The sequence below is a fragment of the Megalobrama amblycephala genome, linkage group LG11, assembly GCF_018812025.1.
Source record: "Megalobrama amblycephala isolate DHTTF-2021 linkage group LG11, ASM1881202v1, whole genome shotgun sequence".
Lineage (NCBI taxonomy): Eukaryota > Metazoa > Chordata > Actinopteri > Cypriniformes > Xenocyprididae > Megalobrama > Megalobrama amblycephala.
In genome coordinates this window covers 2,060,633-2,085,678 of record NC_063054.1, presented here as the reverse complement: position 1 = coordinate 2,085,678, position 25,046 = coordinate 2,060,633, and the positions used below count along the sequence as shown (strand labels likewise).

General features: G+C 44.0%; 1 protein-coding gene across 1 annotated transcript in view; it reads right to left on the bottom strand.

Annotated features, from left to right (window-relative positions):
* Window positions 1-25,046, bottom strand: part of LOC125278895 (NACHT, LRR and PYD domains-containing protein 3-like) — a 52,846-nt gene that overhangs the window by 18,839 nt on the left and 8,961 nt on the right. The window contains 3 exon segments of the mRNA XM_048208297.1: window positions 12,923-13,396; window positions 13,398-15,014; window positions 15,299-15,325. Coding sequence (XP_048064254.1) covers window positions 12,923-13,396; window positions 13,398-15,014; window positions 15,299-15,325 — 2,118 coding nt within the window.

Here is a 25,046-nt window from a genome sequence, read left to right as displayed (position 1 = left end):
ATTTTGTGCTCAAAGTTGATGTGTTAGAAGCAGGAAAAAGGGCAAGTGTAAGGATTTGAGCAAGGACAAAGAATATACACTAAGAAGAATCGTCACTCAATAGAACGTTCCATTGCGTTTCCGCCATTTTGGGCTGAAAGAGCCTCGGCAGTCCACTAGTTTCTATGGCAATATCAGCTGCTTTGTTAAAAAAAAAAAAAAAAAAAAGTACATTAAAGCTGAAATCCAACCTGAATGATGAACAACACAGAATAAAATACTATCACTAGTGATCATCAAATCCTTTTAACAGTTTATTTTACAGACTTTGTGTTTAAGTCTTCCACTTTTTTCACAAAACCTTTTTGCTCTCTAGAAACCCAGTCAGTTTGGGTTAAAATTCTTTAAAAGATCTAGTATTAGCATTAGGCGTGTAAACACTGAATTAATACCAACATATGAAATTAAATTAAGGACATGCATCAGAAAAATTGGGAATGTTGGACAATAAATATATGAATATAACAGCTTGATTTTGCAGTGTTGTCTAATGTCCGTTAAAGCAAAAGTGTTCAAAAGTGGGAATTATGGGATAACGGACGCAGCAATGCATCATGCATTATAAGATCATTATGTTTGTAGCGTGATCCATTAAAACATACAATATATTTCAAATCAAACCTAGAAACTATTATTACTCTTACTAGGTCTGAAATATATTGTTCGCTGCAAACATGATGATCTTAAATGTATTCATTATTAATTTACTATTAATAAATGTGTACAGTTGCATAAAATGGAAATATTCAAAGTAGGTTAACTACGTACCTCAGATGGTTGAATGGTTGGATTCCACAACTGGTCAAATAAAACATATATACAATATAACATTTACTGTAGGAGTCATGCAATTTACCAGTGACTTAATTTGAAAACTGTTCTATTGCGCTTCTGATTTGGCAGTGAAATTCGCCGATTTCGGGTGCGTAAGATGTGAAGGATTCTATGGTCCAGTTAGTATTTTTACCCCATAATGGCAGTTCATTGAAAAATTCTTCTGGGTGCAGAATAATATTTAATATTTCTTATATTTCTGTGAAACTTGCTAAGTTAAGTTGCACAGAAGAAAGAACATGCCCTGTACAGTTTAAGAAGCGGTACTGCTATAACAACAGAGCTAGAGGACTATTATTTTGTTGAACAAACCTGAGCGACAGCTGATATTGCTATGACAGCTAAGTCACATGACCGTATTTGCTTGACCAATCGGTGGAAGGGGGTGTCTCAGGACCACCCACATGCGCAAAATGAATTTTGAAGTCATTTATCCATTTTTTAAACTGTGAACCAAAAAAAAAAAAAAAAATCAAGCCTAAATCTTGTTTTTTTTAAAAAAACAAAACAAAAAAAAAACAAGGTATCTTCTGGGTCCGTGTTCCTTTGCGTCCATTCCTTTTTCGTTTTTTAACCACGTCAAGAAGAACAAAAAACGAATGGTTGTTGTATTTTTAAATGCTATGGTGAGCATTAAAATATGTCAGCTGTAGCTGGGGCTGGCTCGGCAGCGGCGGCTGGAGTGGCTTCATGACAGGCTGGAGCTGGCTCGTGACAGGCTGGAGCAGGCTTGGCGAGGGCTGGAGCGGGCTTGGCGAGGGCTGGAGCGGGCTCGGCGAGGGCTGGAGCGGGCTCGGCGGTGCTTGGAGCGGGCTCGGCGGTGCTTGGAGCAGGCTCGGCGGTGCATGGAGCGGACTCGAGGGAACTGGCAGCTGGATCAGCCCAAAAGTCTATTAACCAGTAATTTTCCTCAAAAACTGGCATTTTGGGCTGATTTGCGGCAAAAAGCTCAGGAAACTGGGGCTTCACAGAAGCAGAAAACTCAGGGAACTTGGGCTGCATGGAGGCAGAAAACTCAGGGAACTTGGGCTGCACGAAGGCAGAAAACTCAGGAAACTCAGGCTGCGTGGAGGCAGAAAACACAGGAAACTTGGGCAGTTTGGCCCTCTTCTTCTTCCTCTTAGGCCGTCTGGGCCCAGCGGAGGATTTTTCATCGGCCATTCTGGGGTTTGGGTCCGGCAGGACACCTAGGAAAAGCTCACTGGAGGGGCATGCGGAGGAAGATGGAGATTGACGAACCGGCCAGGCCGCCCGTGTTTCTGGGGCGACTGGATGAGGATCGCATGATTTATCAAGAACCTCTGCGATAACAAACTTAGAACAATTTAAAGGCAAAATCAGATTAATCGTATCACCTAAGGAAAGATAATCGGAAGGTTCTTTAAAACGGATCGTGCTCTCATCCAGCCCCTCCAGAAAAAGGGCATTTAAACAGGCATCTGGCCAATTCGTCAGATAAGCCAACTCGACAAACTCCTCCACATACCTCTCCAGCGAACGACCTTCCTGCAGGAGCCCAATGAGGCGATCCGCGGCAGAAACTTGCGTGGGAGGCACGGGAGAAGTAGAAGCCTCGGAGACAATGAACAAGCCCATCCTTACTTTGTGGATTTCCAGCGGTAAGGTCTGTGATTCTGTTACGTGCGTTGCTGATAGATGAAGCGAATACGGAAATCCACAATAAGACAGGCTTTAATTATAACCAGGAGCAGAACAACAGCGTTACACACATGTATCAAACAATATCATAGACAAGGAGTGCAGGGAGTGAGTCCAACTTAAAGGGAGTGCTGACGAGAAACAACAGGTACAGAGAATCCGGGAGATGGCGGGAAGACTGATGAGGGAAGTGAAGACAGGTGTGAAAAACAGGAGGATTCTGGGAACTGGAGTCCAGGAAGGCGTGAATGTAACAACTGACTTCTTTTCAGATTTTTGTTTATTACGTTTAGCATCTTTATAAACCAAAATTAAAAAAGGACAGATAAAGTCAAAGAAATGTCAATTTACAAATTTTCTTTTGTAAAATTGTTGTTTCTCCCACACTTTCGAGAGCTATGTCTCTGAAACATGATAATACTTGACTTGATTTTGACCCCATTCTCACTCACGAGGGGTCTGATACTGGCGCATGTCCAAGAGAATGATATACTGGTGGCAAACACGCCCAACGAAGCAGGATATTCTAAGCGCTTAACGTGAAAAATGCTTAATGTGGCTTAATGTAGGTGATATTGGAGGAGCAAATTCACTACACCTTACAAGCAGCCCACTATGAACACAATAACACGTTAAGCTTTTTCCTTGAAAATAAAACAGAGGTATGAAGAAAATGCGTTAGAAACGCTTAACATAAAAATATTGTCCTTCCACTTTGTTTACGTTGCCATTGTCTTATCCTTAGATGCTGTTGATGACAAGAAAATGTGTGAGAAAATAGTTTCTCTCTGGTTGTTGTTTTAGTAGGATTAAGCCACATAAAGCGGTTTGTCCAGCGACGCATCCTTAACGCATTGCTTTCAATGAGAATTGAGAAATATTTTATATCAAACCTCCACTGAGGCAAAGGGCATGGGAATTTTGTCTTCACAAAATCACATATTGGGGTATAATTTTGTCATCACAACAAATGTTGGTAGCCTATATTTTAAATTTGAACAGCATAGCAGCTATAAAGTGACTCCTAATCCCAAACATTTCTCAATATAAAACAATATAAAACACCTAACAGAGCCAGACGAAAAAGTCACAGTAATTTAGATGGCGTTTTGGCCTTTATTCATATAAAACAGAGTAAAAAGCAAAATGACGGGTTTGAGATCACAAGCGGGAACTCGATAATGTTAGAGCGCTAAACAAGAGGCTATAAGGTTTAGAAATGTAATGTTTAGGTTAAAATATAAAGGTTAAAATAATAATAATAGTAATTTAACGAATTAAAATTAATCAATGTCATTTAGGCAGGCTCTTGAAGCGAGTCATTCTATTGACGCCAGAGGAAAACTAGAGGGCGCTTTAGCGTCTGTGTGTATGACGAGAAACACTGGAAATTAAATTTAGCATTTTTACATATTAAAAAACAAGTTGTATATCATTTATATTATTTTTCACAAAATAATAACCTTAGATAAAGAAAATTAGCTTGTATCTGCTAATTCTATTCATCAGTGTTAAAATAAAAAACAAAGAAACCGCATTTTCCATATTTCATTTCTGGTTTAAAAAAGGAAAAACGAATGGACGCAAAAACGAAAAAAACTGGCTTGATTTTTCTTTTTTCGTTCTGGGGTTGGAAACAAATAAGCAGTTTGAATATTCTATCTCTACATGTGGGCGGGAATGAAACGCCTCTTTCTGCTGATTGGTCAACCAGATGTCAAACTATGTCATCATCAGTTGTTCATCGGTTCAGCTCAACAGAATAAAAGTCCCTTGCTCTACAGCTGTACGGATTCTTAACGCGTTTATTCTACATTTTATCCCTTTCTCATGAAATATTAATTTACTTTGCAGCTGCACACAATTACCCCCATTCTACAACGTTTGCACAATGCCTGTTTTTTAAATAGAATAGGCCTAATAGATATGCTGTGACTGTAAAATACACAAATATATATATATATTTTTTCATAGCCTATCTATCATTTCAAATCCATCCCATGTTGTCTAAAACAAAAGACATTTTTACACTCAATGTATCAAAGTTGTAGGCTGGGGGTTGTTGTGTGCAGCTGCAAAGTAAATTAATATTTATGAGATAAACTAATATTTCACGTGATGAATTAATGTCTACACAGAATTAAGCCCTGACTCTGCATCAGAACGATTTGTGTCAAGCCATTCACTAGTCTGGCTATTTGATGAGAAAGAGATGAAACGTAGAATAAACACATTAAGAATACGTACAGCTGTAGAGCAAGGGACTTTTATTCTGTTGAGCTGAACCGATGAACAACTGATGATGACATGGTTCGACGTCTGGTTGACCAATCAGCGGAAAGAGGCGTTTCATTCCCGCCCACATGTAGAGATCGAATATTCAAGCTGATTATACGTTTCCAACCCCAGAATGAAAAAAATGAAAAATCAAGCCAATTTTTTTTTTTTCATTTTCTTTTTAAAAATGTAAAATGAAAAAAGTACCATTTTCTAATTTTTCTGTTCCCTTTCAGTCGGTCACGTTCGACGTATGTCAGTAGTGACCGACGAATTGGGATATCGCTAGAGAGCCCTATCAGCTTCGAGTGAACTAAAACAAGCCAATGGAATTGGCGTGCGATATTTGCATAATGCGCACCGCCTCCGACAGGTGTATATAAATAGGAAGCAGATGCAATCGCACTCTGTCTTTCGCTTCGGAGCCAACAGTTGGTGTCCAGCTTCAGACTTCACAAGAGTGAAACTAAACAGCCTTGGAGATTCAGCGTCTGTTTGTGTTGGCGTTAAGGCACAACAGCGAGGTCGCGAGCTTCCCGGGGAGCCTGAGCTAAGCTCTCAACTGCTGTTTTAACAGCAACTGAATTCCCATATAAAACGCAGTTGTATGTTGCGATTTGGGCCGGTTCCTCCCGGTGTGTTCGGGGAGTGGTGTACCCGAACACATTGCGTCACTCCCTGTGTGCTTCAGCACGAGAGAGCTGACTCTTCCCCTTCTAAAAGAGCTTCACAGACAGACACTGCGTCTTTTTCAAGACGTCATTCTGTCTGTGCGTTTCTGGAGGCGGTCGTTTCCTATCCTCATTGACGGCCACAATCACTTTCTCTCATGTCTGCTTAGCGTGCTGAGACTGTGTTTGTGGGTGGTTCATATTCTCTTATGAGAATATGCCCACGTCGGCGCGTTGTTTGTCTCGCCTTTCTCGTAAGGGCTTGAGCGTTCAGCGCGCCATGTGCCGTCGAGCTGCCGGCTGACAGCGCGCGTTGCCATGGCAACCCTGCGCGTTGTCTGGCGCTCTAGATGCACGGTCAAGACTCGAGCGCCTTTAATGAGGTGGAGTCCCCTCACTTATTCCCCGATCTAGTTTATTTTTCTGAATCAGAAAAATACTACTTTGGTTAATAAGCCTGGGTGACCAGAGGATCACAGTGGGGCAATACCTGCCGAGTCATTCTCCGTGGGCCCCCCACTCCTCTAGTGCATCGCAAACATGCTGTGACTATGTACGTGGGTGGTTCATGTTTAGTACAACATGGCCACGTCGGCGCCCAGTGCGCCGTGTGTCGTCCAGTTGGACGGCCACGTTCACTGTCCAACATGGTTGGTAGCTTCTGCTTGGATTGCTGGTCCTTCTCATGAGGGACCTAGCGTCTTAGTCTGGGCTCCAGCAGAGGATCAGATGTCGACTGCTACATTGGAGAGAGTATTGTTGGGCTCTGAACATGAAGATGATGCTGAGCGTCCCACAGTTGTGATGTGCTCATGCTGAATCAGATTCAGACTTGACAACCATGCTTTCCCGGGCCCCTGGGGGCGTTGTGCGACGCGTACTCGCCTTGCCCCGCCCCTGTCTTTAGCCCAGACGTGCATGGAAAAACTTGGCAGTTTGTAGCCTCTTTGGTGTCATATATGGTACGCCAAAGGGGCCATAATCTGCATTACAAGTTTTTTCTCTCTCACTACCCTTTAGGGTGGGGTGGCAGTGCTACGGGTACACCACCTCTGCCCTGCATGGGTCTTGGCCCCTGGCAAGTCCGTGGTATGCCAAAGCACTCATTGCATGTGGGTAGTTCTGAGTCAGGGTAGAGCTACGCATGATAAAAGAAAAGAACCAGGTCATAGCGCAGGCCCCTGGCCAGACAATGTCTACTGTGGTGGTCCGGAAACACCCCTGGCTAGTCTTGCTGGGATGTGTCGTTGTCAAAGTACACTTTCTCGACGCACTCATCTCACAAGCTGGCCTAAAACCCAGCCCGCTCCCCCCGCAGCCAACCCAGTTGGTTAGCGGGAGGCGGTCCTGGGGATATGGCGACCTGAAGCTGAAGTAAACAGTTCTTTCCCCGGAGGAGTCCAGCGGTACCCACGAATAGAACTGTTATCTGATCCTCCAGGTCCCAAGAGGGTGTGGCTGGTAGTGTGCAAGGCCCCGCCTTGCCGCTCTCAGCCCTCTCTCACTTCACCATCCAGGTTCCAGTGTGGTGGTTCGGGTCCCCGTACTCTGCTGGCGGTTGTCAGCGTGCGAGGCCCTGCCTTGTCACGCGCAGCCCCCCCTCACATCGCCAGCAGGTGGCAGTGTGATGGTGCAGGCCGCGCCCCGTGCGCCGTCTCCCATACGCACTGCTGCCTCGCAGAGTCTGACCACACTCCGGGCCGCTCCCATGCCGTCCGAGTCGGGTCCCTGTACTCTGCCTCGCTGCCCCACCCCCGATGCGCCTGTGGTGTCTTTGGTCCCGCTGGCTCGGTGTCTGGAAGCGTGGATAGCTCCCCAGCCCGTCCAGCTGGCTCATTCGTACCATCAGACTCGGCTATGCGATTCAGTTCGCCCGGCGTTCCCCGGTTTTCAGGGGTGTCCACTACACTCAGGTGTCACTGGACAATGCACCTGTTCTCCGGGCGGAGATTGCTGTCCTCCTGGCGAAGGATGCAATCGAGCCGGTCCCTCCAGCCGATATGAAGTCGGGATTTTACAGCCCCTACTTCATTGTACCAAAAAGGGCGGTGGGCTATGGCCAATCCTGGATCTGGGCGTCCTGAGCCGGTACCTTCACAAGTTGCCGTTCAAGATGCTCACGCAGAAGCGCATTTTCGAATGCGTCCGTCCCCAGGATTGGTTTGCAGCGATCGACCTGAAGGACGCGTACTTTCATGTCTCGATTCTGCCTCGCCTCAGACCCTTCCTACGGTTTGCGTTCGAGGGTCGAGCACATCAGTACAAAGTCCTACCCTTCGGGCTGGCCCTTTCACCCCGCGTCTTCACGAAGGTTGCGGAGGCGGCCATTGTTCCCCTCAAGGAACAAGGCGTTCGTATTCTCAACTATCTCGACGACTGGTTGATCCTGGCCAGCTCGCGAGAGCAGTTGTGCGAACACAGGGACATGGTTCTAGCTCACCTCAGCCGGTTGGGTCTTCGGGTCAACTGGGACAAGAGCAAACTCACCCCCGGGCAGAGGATCTCTTATCTCGGTCTCAAGCTAGACTCGGTCGCCCGGACTGCGCTCCTCACCGAGGAGCGCGTCCAGTCGGTGTTGACCTGCCTGAGTACGCTCAAGCGCAGGACAGCGGCCCCACTGAAACTTTTTCAGAGGCTCCTGGGTCATATGGCATCTGCAGCCGCGGTCACGCAACACTGCCGCTTTAACACTGGCTCCACGGCCGGGTCCCGAGATGGGCGTGGCAGCGCGGTACGCTCCGTGTCCCCGTGACACCGAGCTGCCGTCGCACCCTCATCCGGTGGTCGGACCCCTCGTTCCTGCGGGCAGGAGTGCCCCTGGAACAGGTGTCCAGGCACGCTGTGGTCTCCACAGATGCCTCTGCCACCGGATGGGGGGCCACGTACAACGGGCATGCAGTGTCGGGTCTGTGGACGGGGCCTCAACTGCATTGGCATATCAATTGCCTGGAGTTGCTAGCAGTACGTCTTGCACTGGGCTGCTTCAAGAAGCTGCTGTCAGACAAGCACATACTGGTCCGCTCGGACAGCACTGCAGCCGTTGCGTACATCAACCATCAAAGTGGTCTACGCTCCCGTTGCATGTCGCAACTCGCCCGCCATCTCGTTATGGAGTCAGAAGCATCTGAGGTCGCTTCGTGCCATTCATGTCCCAGGTGTGCTCAACCGTGCAGCCGACGAGCTGTCACGGCAGCCTCCACTTGCGGGCGAGTGGCGGCTCCATCCCCAGGTGGTCCAGCTGATCTGGCAGCACTTCGGAGAGGCCCAGGTAGACCTGTTTGCCTCCCCAGAAACTGCCTACTGCCAGTGGTTCTATTCCCTGACCGGCGGCACGCTTGGCACGGATTTCCCCCAGTGAGCCTTCTCGCACAGCTCCTGTGCAAGGTCAGGGAGGACGAGGAGCAGGTCTTGTTAGTGGCTCCGTATTGGCCCACTCGGACCTGGTTTTCGGACCTGATGCTCCTCACGACAGCCCCTCCTTGGCCGATTCCTCTGAGGAAGGACCTCCTGACTCAGAGACGGGGCACCCTATGGCACCCGCGTCCCGACCTGTGGAACCTCCACGTGTGGTCCCTGGACGGGATGCAGAGGTTTTGAGTGATCTCCCGCAAGCGGTCGTAGACACCATCACTTCTGCTAGAGCTCCTTCCACGAGGAGCCTCTATGCGCTGAAGTGGAACCTGTTCGTTGAATGGTGCTCCTCTCGCTGAGAGGACCCCCGATCATGCTCGGTCAGATCTGTGCTTTCCTTCCTGCAAGAGGGCTTGGAGCGAAGGCTGTCTCCCTCCACCCTCAAGGTGTATGTCGCCGCTATCGCTGCACATCACCATGCAGTTGAGGGTAAGTCCCTGGGGAAACACGATCTGATCGTCAGGTTCCTGAGGGGGGCGAGGAGACTGAATCCTTCTCGCCCTTCCTCCATACCCTCTTGAGATCTGACCCTGGTTCTTACATCTCTCCGGGGTCATCCCTTCGAGCCTCTGCAGTCAGTCGAGTTAAAAGTACTGTCTCTCTAGACCATGCAACGTCAACTGGCGGCCCGCGGGCCAAATCCGGCCCGCCAGAGATTTCCATCCGGCCCCCAGAATAATACTGAAATCAGGAATAGCCTTGTAAGAGGAAAAAGTTTAGGGCTGGTCCGAATACCATTTTTTGATGAACATCGACTATTCGAAGCTTCGGAGAGAGGGGCTGAACATATTTTTCTCTCTAATAAAGGCAGGAATCTGTGTCTGTATGTCCGTTTGCATTTATATTATTTCGAGAACCGTTCATCCAATCGACTTCACAAGGGAGTGCAGTGTCGCATTTGGTGCAATATAGATGGACACGCGAGACGCGACACATTCAGAATTAATAAACTTTTAGTAAACTACAGTCAGAGCAGCGCGAGCGGGAAGCGGCGCACCTCACGCGGGCAGGGCTTATGCTCCGAGAACGGTCACTGCACTAGTGATATAAAACGTACACACACAGGTCTGTTAAATTAAGCAATACTTTTAAGGTAGTCTAATATTTTTCTGACTAACAAATTGGCACAGTAAGGGTAGATTTAAATAAAGAAAAACGAAATTTAAATAAAGAAAAAACGAAATTTAAATAAAGAAAAAACGAAATTTAAATAAAGAAAAATGAAATTAAGTTAAATTAAAAACAAGATTAATTTAGATTGATAATAACGGGTAAAAATGCTAATACATTTTGTTTCTATTATTCTATTTTCCACAATGTCAAAGCAACAAAACACAAGCTCAGAGCCAGAGAACACTCCCGTTGCTGGAACCATAGGGCTGGAACACGCGTCGGTTCTATTTCTAGCATGCACGCGTTTTCTGCGTGGCTCGAGCGCGCCTGAGACGCGCGTCTCAGTGTGCAAACTCCAACCTGTTAAATATGGGAGCCGAAATAAAAACGGACACGCCACGCAGCCAGTGTGTCGCCGGCCTTATTCAAGGGGGAATGAGAACCGTTTTTTTATTTTTAAATCTAATGAAAAAAAAAAGCCTTCTGAAAAGTAGCTTGTGCCATAGCCTGCCTTCAGTCAAGAATGACGATAAACGCGTTGCTCTCATTGAACATCTTTTATTGTTTCACATGCTCATTTTTTCACAAATGTCAAAATTTTCCTTGCCTGGGATTTGCGCACAATTGCGTGACAGTGATGGACAGCTTGACAGCCTCACGAATATGAAGCCTAAAATATCGCTATCGCCCCTGGTGGCTTGCTGCAGTACAGGTAATATGTAAAAAGTAACATAAATTTGGAATTAGAATTAGTATATCAAATAATAACATATTAGGATACAATTCGAATTTTATTTTATATTACGAGTATCTGGCCCTTACAGTGTCTGCAGTGAAAAATTCTGGCCCTTGGACAAATATAGTTGATGACCCCTGCTCTAGACCGTCCTCCTGGTTGCACTGGCTTCGCTTAAGAGGGTAGGGGATCTGCACGCATTTTCGGTCGACGAATCGTGCCTAGAATTCGGGCCCGGTGACTCTCATGTCATCCTGAGACCCCGGCCCGGATATGTGCCCAAGGTTCCTACCACTCCCTTCTGAGATCAGGTAGTGAACCTGCAAGCGCTGCCCTCGGAGGAGGCAGACCCAGCCCTAGCTTTGCTCTGTCCCGTCCGCGCTCTGCGTGTGTACGTGGACAGAACGCGAAGCTTCAGGACCTCAGATCAGCTCTTTGTCTGTTACGGAGGCCAGCAGAAGGGAAAGGCTGTCTCCAAGCAGAGGATGGCCCACTGGATAGTGGATGCCATCGCCTTGGCGTACGATTCCCAAGGCGTGCCTTGTCCACTTGGGTTGAGAGCCCACTCCACCAGAGGAATGGCCTCTTCCTGGGCGTTGGCTCATGGCGCCTCGCTGACAGATATCTGTAGAGCTCCGGGCTGGGCGACACCTAACACGTTCGCTAGATTCTATAGCCTACGTGTAGAGCCGGTATCTTCCCGTGTACTCGCTTCCACTAGCCGGTAGACACGTTGAACCCGCTCTAAGTGTCGGCTTGCAATGCCATTCCCGCCCCCCTGGGCCGGATGCGTGCATACTTTTGACTCCAGTCATGTTCCCCGCTTGGCAAACCCTGTCGAGTTCCTCCGCCTCCCCCTTCGGCTCAGACATTGCGGAGTGTCTGATGCCAGGCCTACATCCGTCGCTGACGCTGTCTGTTGGCTGGGTTCCATATGTCGTGACTCCTCTACGTGAGCGGTCCCATATGTGTAATTGTCCATGGTTTAAAACTCCCTACGGCGAGTCCGTGTCTTTCCCTTAGCAGAGCCAGCTCTGCTGTCACCTGTCAGATGAGTCTCCCCCTACCCAGGTGGAGCCATCCCAGGGACTCCATATGCGTACTGCCCCCCGGGCCAGTCCATATGCGTATTCTCCACGTAAACTCCTCCCCCATTGGGTAGGTAGTGGCCTCCGCAGTGTCCCCTACGGGTTCGCTTCCCCAGTGTAGTCTAGTTTACTTAGTGGGTATGTCGGAACAGCAGTAGACTCTCTCGGCGTAAGCTCGCCCCCTTCACCGTCCCAATTGGTGCGACGGGTGGCTAGAGCTTGCACTGGGCACTGGAAGGGGTTTCGTAACTGTGGCGCTTTATTTGGGATCCCAATTCGTCGGTCACTACTGACGTACGTTGAACGTGACCGACTGAAAGGGAACGTCTCGGTTACGTATGTAACCCTCGTTCCCTGAAGTACGTCCCGTCGCCACAGTTTCTGTACCCTCGCTGTTGTGCGGACACCAGTTGTCTCCTCAGCGAAAAACAGAGTGCGATTGCATCTGCTTCCTATTTATATACACCTGTCGGAGGCGGTGTGCATTATGCAAATATCGCACGCCAATTCCATTGGCTTGTTTTAGTTCACACGAAGCTGATAGGGCTCTCTAGCGATATCCCAATTCGTCGGTCACTACTGACGTACGTCTCCGTTCCCTCCTTCAGGGAACGAGGGTTACATACGTAACCGAGACGATTTCCATATTAAATCAAAAAATGAATGAATTGAAGATACCCTGATTAAGTATAATTTAATAAAGGTCTTTTTAACTTTGCTAATTTAAAACATGATCAAAATATTTCTATTATATTTTCAAGATCATTCTATTTTGATGACAAAATTCCAAATAAGAGAGGAAGTGACAAATAGTTAAAAATTGGTATCGGCCCCAAAAAATCCTATCGGTGCATCCCTAATTACTGGTGTGCATCTTCACACAAAACAATGGCACTGACATATTTTAAGATTTATCAGTACAAGTTACTTTCAATTAAAAAAACTCAAACATGCATTTTAGTCTAGGACTAGCTTAAGCCTTGTCTGTGAAACCAGGGGTAAGCTTGTTATTTAGGAGAAAACCTCTCATTTAGGAAATGGTGCGAGATTCATTATTAAACATGATTCTTCATTTGTTAATAATTAACACTCACAGAGCTTTTCTGCAGTTGATCACAGCTGGTATCAGCCTTCTTCTCCCCTCATCTGATGTGTTGAATTTCATGGGGTTCAGCTCATCCAGCGGCTCTTCTGATATCTGAAGCATGTAGGCGATTGTTGAGCAGTGAGACAGAGAGAATTTCTCCTCTGGGTGTTTGTCTGATTTCATAAACTCCTGAATCTCTCTGGACAGAGTCTGATCTTTCACTTCCAGCAGACAGAGGAACAGATTGATGGATTGATCAGCTGAGAGTTCATGTCCATCTTTGATCTTCTGTTGAATGTACTCTATGGTTTTCCTGATGTTCTCTGAGCTTTCATCTGTGTGTGTCAGTAGATCCTGTAAGAGTCTCTGATTGGACTCCAATGAGATGCCCAGCAGGAACCGCAGGAACAGATCCAGCTGTCCATTTGGCCTCCAGAGGGCGCTATCTACTACTAATGTTAGTAACCTATACAGAGTATTTATGCAGTGGTTTCTTATTCTTCAATAAATGGCAGTAAAAAAAATAGAAAGCAGCGAGAAACTCCTGAACGCTCAGATGAATGAAGCTGTAGACTTTCCTCTGATGAATCACAGATTCCTCCTTAAAGATCTCAGTGCAAATCCCAGAATACACTGAGGCGTCAGTGACGTCTATGCCGCTCTCTCTCAGGTCCTCCTCATAGAACATCACATTGCCCTTCATCAGCTGACTGAAAGCCACATCAGCAAGTTTCACAATCACTTCTCTGTTGGACTGCAGGAGTTTCTCTGGATCTCTCTCTTCATACTTCTGATTCCTCATGTTGATCTGAATCAGCAGGAAGTGGATGTACATTTCAGTCAGAGTTTGAGGGATTTCTGCACTCAGATCTTCTTTCAGGAGCTTCTGAAGCACAGTGGATGAGATCCAGCAGAAGACGGGTATGTGGCACATGATGTGGAGGCTTCTTGCTCTTCTGATGTGTGAGATGATTCTGCTGGCTTGATGCTCGTCACTGATTCTCTTCCTGAAATATTCCTCCTTCTGAGGCTCATTGAATCCCTGAATCTCTGTCAGACGGTTGATGTATTTGGAGGGGATCTGATTGGCTGCTGCTGGTCTGGAGGTGATCCAGATGAGAGCAGAGGGAAGCAGCTCTCCTTTCATGAGCTTTGACATCAACAGATCCACTGATGAAGTCTCGTTCACATCAGAAACTTTCTTTGACATCAACACACCCTCTGATGAAGTCTCGTTCAGATCAGAAACTTTCTTTGACATCAACAGATCCACTGATGAAGTCTCGTTCACATCAGAAACTTTCTTTGACATCAACACACCCTCTGATGAAGTCTCGTTCAGATCAGAAACTTTCTTTGACATCAACAGATCCACTGATGAAGTCTCGTTCACATCAGAAACTTTCTTTGACATCAACACACCCTCTGATGAAGTCTCAGTCACATCAGAAACTTCCTGATCATCTGAAAACATCAGTGTCATTCTGCTTTCATCCAGACCATCAAAGATGAACACAACTTTACACTCCTCATAAATCTTTGAGTTCAGATCTTGAAGTTCAGGATGAAAGTCCAGCAGAAGTCTGTGAAGACTGTACTGATGATCTCGTATCAAGTTCAGCTCTCGAAATGGAAGCACAAACATGAAATCTACATCCTGATTGGCTCTTCCCTCGGCCCAGTCCAGAATGAACTTCTGCACAGAAACGTTTTTTCCGATTCCAGCTATTCCTTTAGTAAGAACAGTCTTGATCTGGTGTTTCTCCTCACATCCTGGTTCAGGTGAGGCTTTAAAGATGTCATTGCAGTAGATTGGAGTGTCTTGTGAGTGTTGTGTTCTGGCTGTTTTCTCCATCTGTAAAACCTCATGTTCTTCATTCACTCCTTCACTCTCTCCCTCTATGATGTAGAGCTGTGTGTAGATCCTGTTCAGGAGGGTTTCATTCTCTTGGAGTTTCATTCCCTCAAATAATCTCTCATACTTGTTCTTCATGCTGGTTTTGTGTCGGTCTTTGACTCTCTGTAGTTCATCATTCACTGGTTGAGGAGAATCCTGCTGCAGGTCTCCAGTCTGATCATCTCTATCCACTCTGCTGAAACTACAAAAATGAGAAAAAGAACAGGTTAAAAAGTATGTAAAATAGAGGATTTAAATGTATAAATAAAATAAAATGTAAATCACATAGTAAATCAATACAGATGTCAATCTTGTATTGTCTGTATAATTAATGTCTTTCATTTCAGTTTCATTTCAACTTTTGTTCATATATTTGAGGTGAAAACAAATAAATAAATAAACACCTAACTCAGCTCTTTGAGTGCAATCAGTGTGTTTTTGACTCCCATAGATCAGTTTAATCACCCACTACACGTTTACACTCACCTGGGGTCAGAGGTCTCTGTTCCATCACTGAAATTAAGAGAAGGAAAAATCACTCTTCATAGACACAAGTCTGGACTCTACCTTTAGTTCTGCCTGCTGCCTGCCTGTTTGAGTTTAGTCTTCAACTTAAGTCTTTCAATTTTGAGATTTGTTGATTTTGAATCCCAATTCACCTTCAGAGATTGAGTTTGTGTGGAGCAGCATTAGGGTTGTGTGGTAAACAGGTACAGGAAAAATATTAGTATATTTTTTTCAAACGTTATGATATCATGATTTTTCTCATTTCGGTAATTAATAACCTGCTGTTTTGAAATTCACCGATATGTGACAGTGTGCTACCCAAACTGACACATTGCTATAAATCATGTGTTGCTTGGTAGGAAACACATCAAACTTTGCCCAGCATCTGTCTTTTGCCCATCCTGACTTAGAGTTAAAAGATCAACAGGTGAGTGTCAATTTAGACTTTTATTTACTTTTAACACTGATCAATTCACACACATGTAAATTAAATAACACTAAAGCTCTAGCTCTTTCTCAACTGTTTATGCTCACTTAAGACATAACCGTGAATACTGTTTACATGAATACTCACCAAGACAGACATTTTGACAATTTTGTGTGTATTTGACCATGTAAGCAAAATAAGCTGTGAGAAAGAACTTTGAGAGGCCATTTTATGTTGCATGCGATGGATATGAGCCAGAGCATGTGAGCGGAGCGGTGTGAAGCTTCGCTCAATATTCCACTCCGCTCAATCGCTCACGGCCAAAGCAAAAACTCCACTCATGTAACGCTCACACTCACCGGTAAAACAGCTTTCGCTCAAATCCTGCTCCAACATGAAATTTCTCTGTACTGTACTAGACTTGTTATAGCCATTAAAGAAAACATATCTAGTTTCATATTTATATTTAAATATTATATTATTTTTTTTTTTTATTTACGTTGATTATGAAAAGTGAATAACAAAGTAAGATAGGATCATAAGATGCGCAATATTGGAGAGATCGCAAATGTCGTGAGACATTGAATGGGTAAGACATGATTTTGACCACTTCATTAAGTTTTGTTCAGAAGAAAGCCTTTATTTTTATACAAATGAAATTCATATGTATCTTAATTTTAAATGTTTCATCAACCAATTGCCTGGAATTAATAAATAAGCAAACCAAGAACAATGCTTACTAGCTCTGTCTGTTTTATTTATTTTCAAAAAACCACATTATAGATGCGCATGCATTGTCAGATATGAGATGAACCTTGTGTGCAGAACGTTATGGTTCAAATTTTTTTACCAAAAACTGTTACACCCCTAATAGATAGTTATGATATTTGTGGTTTTAAAGCAATAGGCTATATTGTATAAAGTGGTGTAAATAAATGTGACGTGACTTGACTGGAGAGTGCTGAATCACAGAGCTGGTGCAAACTTGCTATGATCAGACCAAACATCATCACTGTCATATTTGTTGTGTTTTTGTTATTGAGAGGAATGCGCTCAGCACATATTTTTCATAAAATCAAGCTTTGCTAATCCCTCCACACTCCCTTTCACTTAGGTCTCCTTCATTCTTAACTTTGGTGTTTACTGCACATTTATGTTCATTAAACTTCATTAAAACAATATTTGAACTCCGTATCCTTAGACCTGTTGCTTATTTCAAATATTCTCAAACCAGCATATCACAAAAGGGCATTCTGTGGAGCATAATCTTCAGAAAGGCTCTCTCTGCTCCAGAGGAAATATATTACCACTCCACTCTGCCCTGCACTCACATGGCCTGGTATAAACGCAAAGAAAACTGACTCTCAAAAAGCATGCAAGTACTACTGAATGATATAAAATTGCATATTTAAATTGACAAGGCTTAAAACGACATGGCAAACATTCCCATCAGCTGTCCCGATACGCAAGTGAAAGTGTTGTAGAACAGCTCTTATAGTGCAGACGTGATGTCATTTGAATCATGTGCTATTGATTTAATATTGATACTATGGTATAAGCCAAAATTGTGTTATCGAGCCAACCCTGGGCAGCATTTGCTACAAAACTAAGTTTTTATGATACTTTAGTAATGTTTCATAGTATGATACCAAGCTGCTCTGAAAATACTGTATCATGAGCTCCATGTGTGTGTGATTCTGAAACATGCAGCACATGCATACTATATTTAATTTAAAAAAAAAAAGCCCTTTTCAATTATATATTCACACCAAGACATCTGACCAGTTGGTTGTAAATTATTAGATTCCTGCATGAACAAATCTGCAATTTTGTGTCTCACCTGGGGTCAGAGGTCACTGCGTCATCACCAGTGTTGGGCACGTTACTTTAAAAAAGTAATTAGTTATAGTTACTAGTTACTTCTCACAAATAGTAACGAAGTTAGTAACTAAGTTACATCATTATAAAAGTAACTAATTACCAGGAAAAGTAACTATTGCGTTACTTTAAAAAATTAAAATATGTCAAATAACTTGAATTCCCCCAATATTAAATATAATTCTAAGAATAAATTATTCTTGATCCGACTCGTGACTCATGACCCACTCTTGCTTATGAAATTTCTCTGTACTGTACTATACGTGTTAGTAGCCATAGAAAATGCAGCTTCATATTTATGTTTAAATAGTCCTATGTTATGTTTTAAATTCATTTACTTGATTATGAAAAGTGAACAGCATAAGTAGCTGAGCTGAGATAAGATGCGGAATATATCGGGAGTCATGGAGTGGGTCAGACATGATTTTTACCACTTCATTAAGTTTTGTTTTATAGAAAGCCTTTCTTTAAAGTGAATTTCATTTTGTAAAAATTGTATCTTAATTTTAATCAATGTTTCATCAACCAATTGCCTGGATTTAATAAATAAGAACCAAATATAGCAGACAATATAATCACGGCAGGCGCGGGCGCGATCACTGGCGCGTGAACTGAAGCGCGTCTTATAAGGCTAAATGAACCAAAACTCAGCGTATAGGCTGCTTGCCTCGCAGACATGAGAAATAGCCTATATCTATAGAAAGCTTGAAATATCTAAAATCGAAAAGAAATAGGCTTCTCTGATTATGTAGCCTAATCCGAATGAAATGTGCATTCTCTCTCTAGGCGCGTCCATATGCGGAGATGATGAGAGTCAGCAATGTCAACTTCATCTTCGCAGCCGACACTGATTCAGAAAACATTACTTTATTAATAAATTAAAATGTCTCCTTGCTGTTTTGGTCACATTCATAATAATTACTTTTGCCGGTTCTTTATGGCAAGCTTTAGCGCTTGAGTGCTAGCCTGTATTACGATCATTATTATGGTTTATTCTCTCCAATATTTAAGATATAAAATTAATATAAATGTGATTAGTCAACTATTGGCTTAAATGAATAACTACTAGTCGACTAGAAAAACTTATTTCACATATTTTCGATCCAGCATGTCACAAAGGGTATCTGGTTTGAGCTCGCGCTCAGCTCGCTTGCTCACAGACACACACACAGAGCATCGTACATTATTATCAGTTTAAAATTATATTTGTGTATGACTAACCCCAACACACACCAGAGAAATAACTTTGCAGGTCCTATGGCTGAGAGAGAGCCTACTCAGATGAAAAGCGCTTCAGTGAGCTCAATTATAGTAACGCTGCATTTTTTTTGTCAGTAACGGTAACGGCGTTGTAACGGGAGAAAAAGTAATTCGTTTGATTACTCGTTATTGAAAAAAGTAACGGCGTTAGTAACGCCGTTTATTTAAACCCCATTATTCCCATCACTGGTCATCACTGAAATGAACAGGAGGATTCATGGATCCATCACTCTTCATAGACACACAGCTGGGTTCTGCAGATGAAGATCTCTGGCTCTTCCTCTTCCTAGAGATACTGAGAAAACACACCAAAATAATTCTGCCTTTAGTTCTGCCTGCCGTTTCATTTAATATGAGTGAGTCTTATTGTCTCTAATGCTCAGGGATTTTCCTGCATAGAGAATTATAAGGCAGTCGCCGCCGTCAAATTTTGTGACGCCTCTGGCTGTTGACAAAACTTAGTCAGGCAGTCATATGCTCAGATACCCCTTTTCGATATGGTTCAGTTGCAGGTTCCAGGCCTATGCCATTCTTGAACCATTTCGCCCCTTCCCACTGCAGAAAAGGTGGTTCCAGGCCCTAACTCTGGCCCTAAAACTTGCTTGTCTCAAACAGAGTCGCTCAGGACATTTTGCTAGTGATGTGTGGATTGCGTTATATCCACATGAGATAATCCATGGGTCGGGCGGGCCGAGTAATAAAACATAACATTCCAATAAATTGCAGGTGGATGAGAGATAAATCATTAATGTGTTGATTTTAATAAAGACACGGAACTCTGACAGTAAAACACAATGAACGTGTCACTCTTTTACATTTGTTTTAATGATAATGTATTTTTCTTCAGGGAAAAACCAAACAAAAGGAAAACATATGCCTAAAGCACCTCCTAGTGGTCATTATTTAAAACACAAAGGAAAATGCCTACATGAGATTGCTTCATAACCAGGGGTGCACATAACATTTTTGGTCTGGACTTTATGCATCACACTTATTCTAAAAGCTGTCATCATCACTTTCCTCCTGACTGCTCTCCTCACTATCTTCTTTTCTCTTGAACATGGTAGATGAAGATGTTTTTTTTTTTTTTTTGTTTGTTAACATTAATAACAAAGAAACAGCAAGAATATTAGGCTGCTGTCACTTTAAGACTGAATGTGTAACGAGTTAAAGTAAATACAATTTGAATGTTACACATTGCTTTTCACTAAAATCCTTCAAATGTATTTTATATTTATTTATTCCCGTTTTCTTTGAGTAATATGTTGATTCTACTGTTCACTATTTAGAGACTTTTATTTTGACATTTTCTTCTGGCGCTTTGTGACGCCATTTTCGAGTGACTGCGCGCCTCTCGCCAGTTCACATTGGTTATGCTGGGGAGAGGTAAGCGTTTTTCTGAGCTCTGCATTTTACGAGTGAAATAAGTTGACAAAGTTTATAAATCAACTAAATATCTTATTGTAAATAGTACTGAGACTATTTGCAGTGTTCTGTTGTATGTTTTATACGTGAGTGGATTGAGAATATAAAGTTATATCGTGATATGCTATTCGCATGGTTTAGAGTTATCAATCAGCTAACAAATGTTATATCATACAGGTTTGTCTTATGAAACACCCACAAGAGAGAGATATGAACTTTATTCATATAAATCAACAGGTATTTCACTCTTTATTGTCTTTTGATGTCCTTTTATTCTTTTGTACTGTGTTAATGCTGTAATGTTTCAATGTTAATGTTTATTTTTTTCTATTGTAACACAAAATGAGTTCACATTGGTTATGCTGGGGAGAGGTTTGTCTTATGAAATACCCACAAGAGAGAGATATGAACTTTATTCATATAAATCAACAGATGGAGTGAAGTTAATGCTGGCTCTGGCTGACATTAAATCCCTTTTTTGGTGAACCACATCAGAAGTGTCCTGAGTCTTCTTACACACAACGCAGATAGTGGTAACGGCGGTCAGCAGAGGACCGGTTACATTGGTGCCGTGACCCGGATTTGAAGATTTGCTTCCAGATCCACGTCAGTTGGGTCACCGAGGGACGCTGCATTGAGGTTTACTGTTTTTCTAGCAAAGAACTGAGAAAACAAACGGACATTTGGTATTTCTAGTACTGATTTTTGCATTCATTCATACAAGTGACTATTTTTCTCACATTTTCTGAAGTTTTTCAAGAGTTTACTCTGTTTATAAATTTATATTCAATTGTAATATTTTTATTGTGAAATTGAACATGGCATTCAGTCTAAAAGTAGACGAATTTGATGAGACAATGACAGGATTAGGTCTTGGGAGGGGAAAGTTTTTTGGTGAAACTCCAGTTACTCCCATTGTGAGCGAAAGTAAAGTGAAAAGAACATCCCCTGTATTATGCTCCACACGTGTAATCGATCACGATCCCAATCCAGATCCCAATCCAGTAGCTGACACTGTGCCATTAGCTGTTCCAGACATAACAGATCCAAATTGGCAAGGTTTGATAGCACACATTGCTCAACAAGTGTGGCAGACCATGTTAGCATCTCAAAAGGAAGCTAGTTATAGTAAAGAAGAGAATAGAGGTGCACAAACATCAAGGTTAAGTACCAGCAAGACATTCTCAGAAATACCATCACTTAACTTGACTGGAGTGAGGTTGGTCATGCAGAGTGAAGCAAAAGAGCCCCCAGTGTACCGTGGTGATGCATCAGACAAGCTTAGTGTGCGCGAATGGGAGGAGCTGATGGACGTGTATCTGAGAAAAAGAGGAATACCATTAGCAGAGCAGCACCAAGAGATCTTAAGCAGACTGATGGGTAAAGCTAAAGATGTCGTCAGAGTCACTCTCCGTTGTAATTCAGCTCTAAATCCAGTTGAGAACCCAAAAGTGATCATGGACATTCTGAAGCAGCATTTTGGTGATGTTAATTATTCTTGTATGCCCTTGGCTGACTTCTATGGCACTGTTCCATTAGCAGGAGAAGATCCCGTTGAATACTGGGTGCGGCTGAATAAGGCAGTGGATCTCGCAGAGGAAGCTTTAAAGAGGCTCGGACGACGAATGGAGGATCCATGTCAAGAAGCGGCCATGATGTTCGTGAAGTACTGTCCCAACTCCACTCTTGTTGCAGTATTCCGCTTCAAAGCTCCAGAAAAATGGACCGCACAGGAGATCCAAGAGCAGCTTGATCGTTTCCAGACAGAGTTAAAGGAGCATATGTCAACCAAGCCAAAACGTCATACTGCTACAAGACATGTCACCGCTCATGTTCAGACATCCCACGAAGAGGATGAAGTGGATGTTGGCTCTCCAATAGAGCCAGGTGAGTGTAGCAGAATCAGCACTGCACACACCACACAGAGTAGTGATGACAATTGCATGAGAACTTTAATTAGCCTTCTCGATCGTGCACTGTCTCAAAATGTCCAAATGCCATCTCGCCAGCCTCAAAGCAAGTTCTGTAGAGTATGCAGATCCCACGATCACTCTACTGTGGCACACTGTCGTCGAGAACGTCTGTGTTTTGCATGCCTTCAGCCTGGGCATAGCAAGAGGGAATGTACAAGTGACAGGTCCAGGCCTGGCCCAGCACCATTCCGGGGCCCACCAAATTTAAACTAGATGGCTCACGTTTGGAAGGGGGAGGCGTGAGCATAAGTGAAGAACCCCTAGAGAATAATGATCTTCACCAGCTTTACGAGAACGCATGTGCGCAGGCTCCCACTGGGACCAAAGTGATAGCGCAAAATGTCCAAGCAATTGAGGCATTCGACGATTTGTTCTATGCACCAGTCAGTGTAAATAATGTGTTTTCAATGAAGGGAATGCTTGATACAGGTTCCATGGCCTGCACTTTTAGTGATAAAGCAGAGAAGAGGATGTTAAGTGAGAATGTACTGCCCTCACCCACACCACTTCGAGAAGAAGTCATCTTAGTAGGATGTGGTGGCAAGGTTACAAGACCAAAATGTATGTATGAGGTTGAGTTGAAAGTTTATGGAGAGAGCTGCCTAGTGCCCATTCTTGTTGTACCCGGCCAGCGGGATGATCTGATCATTGGCACAAATGTGATCAAATTCCTTGCTCATCGCATGAAAGGTAGCAGTGATTACTGGAGACTTGTTTCTAATCACAGTGTGGAACCAATGGCAGGATGTGAGCAGTTCCTAGATGTTATGGCCAACACGTGTCGGTGGAAGGGTTCAGAGCTGCCAGACAAGGTGGGAACCGTCAAGCTACAGCAGAGTGTCACCCTCTTAGCAAAGCAGGAACATCTTGTCTGGGGAAAGTTGCCGAAAAATGTTCCCATGTCCCCAGGGAGCACAGTTGTGGTGGAACCGACAACTTCGAGGTCTGTGACACGAGACATCATGGTCGGGCGGGTTGTCACGCCATTATGGGGTGATCGCTGGGTCCCTGTAAAAGTCACCAACTTCTCTGACAAGCCAATCACTCTAAAGAGAAACCGCAAAATAGCAGATGTGTTTCCCTGTGTTGCAGTGGAAGATTTCGAACTTTTCCAAGGGCTGAGTCGAGCTGAAGTGTTTACAGAGGAGAATCAGCGTTCACCTAATTCATCATCTGATTTCAGACGTAGATTGGAAACTGTTGGTCTCGCTGATCTTGACATCCAGTCTTGCTCTATCAGCCATGAGTCAAAAGAGAAGTTAGTGCAGTTACTGGAGAGATACAACGATGTGTTTTCTAAGCATGCGTTGGACTGTGGCGAAGTAAAAGGGTTTGTTCACCGCATTCGACTAATGGATGAGCGTCCATTCAGACTCCCTTATCGTAGAGTGCCGCCAGCGCACTACCAAAAGTTGCGGCAAGTTTTGTCCCAGATGGAAGAACAAGGGATAATAAGGAAGTCCGTAAGCGAGTATGCTTCCCCGTTAGTCCTAGTGTGGAAAAAGGATGGCAGTCTGAGGATATGCACAGACTTCAGATGGTTAAATGCTCGAACGATAAAGGATGCACACCCACTTCCACACCAGTCTGACTGCTTAGCTGCTCTGGGCGGGAACACACTCTTCAGCACCATGGACCTGACTTCAGGATTCTATAACATACCTATGGCCGAAGAGGACAAGAAATACACTGCGTTCACAACTCCTGTAGGGCTGCACGAGTATAATAGGATGCCGCAAGGGCTATGCAACAGCCCAGCCTCCTTTATGCGGATGATGGTAAGCATCTTTGGAGACTTAAACTTCAGCAGCTTATTATGTTATCTTGACGATCTGTTGGTGTTCGCTCCAAATGAGCAGGAAGCCTTAGAAAGGTTAGAGGTCGTGTTCAGTCGTTTGAGGCAGTACAATCTTAAGCTGAGCCCTAAGAAATGCCACCTACTGAGAACCTCTGTAAAGTTTCTGGGTCACATTATTGATAGAGATGGAGTTTCTGTAGATCCTGCTAAAGTTGAAGTTATCTCGAAACTGTCCAAGTTTGATTTGATGGAAGATGACAGATGTACTCCGTCAGTGCAGAGAATTAAATCAGTCCTTGGTATGATCTTATATTACCAACATTTCATTCCTGGATGTTCTGCTTTGGCGAAGCCACTTTTTGCTCTTACAGCTGGTCAGAGAAGGAAGAGAGGAAGCAAGGGAGAAACTAAAGCAGGAACTTACAGGAAGCTCAAGCCCACAGATTGGACTGAGGAATGTGATCACGCACTATGTAACCTCAAGGAGAGCCTGCTTAAGAGTGTGGTTTTAGCACACCCCGACTTCACTCGACCTCTAATTCTTGCAATTGACGCTTCACTGGACGGTTTGGGAGCCGTATTATCCCAAGTGCCTGCAGGCGAAGACCGAGCTCGCCCAATCGCATTCGCTAGCAGGACTCTGAGTAAATCACAGAGGAACTACCCAGTTCATAAGCTCGAGTTTCTGGCACTCAAATGGAGCGTATGCGAGAAATTTAGCCATTGGTTAAAAGGTCAAACATTCACAGTCTGGACAGACAACAGTCCGCTCACGTATGTTATGTCCAAGGCGAAACTCAGCGCTTGTGAACAACGTTGGGTGTCCAAACTGGCAGCTTACACCTTTGAGCTGAAGCATATAGCAGGGACCAAAAACATAGTGGCGGATGCTCTGAGTAGGGACCCTTTTGTTAAAACTGTGAGCAGCAGGCTAATGAAGGAGCCATATCGTGATTTACTTGTGGA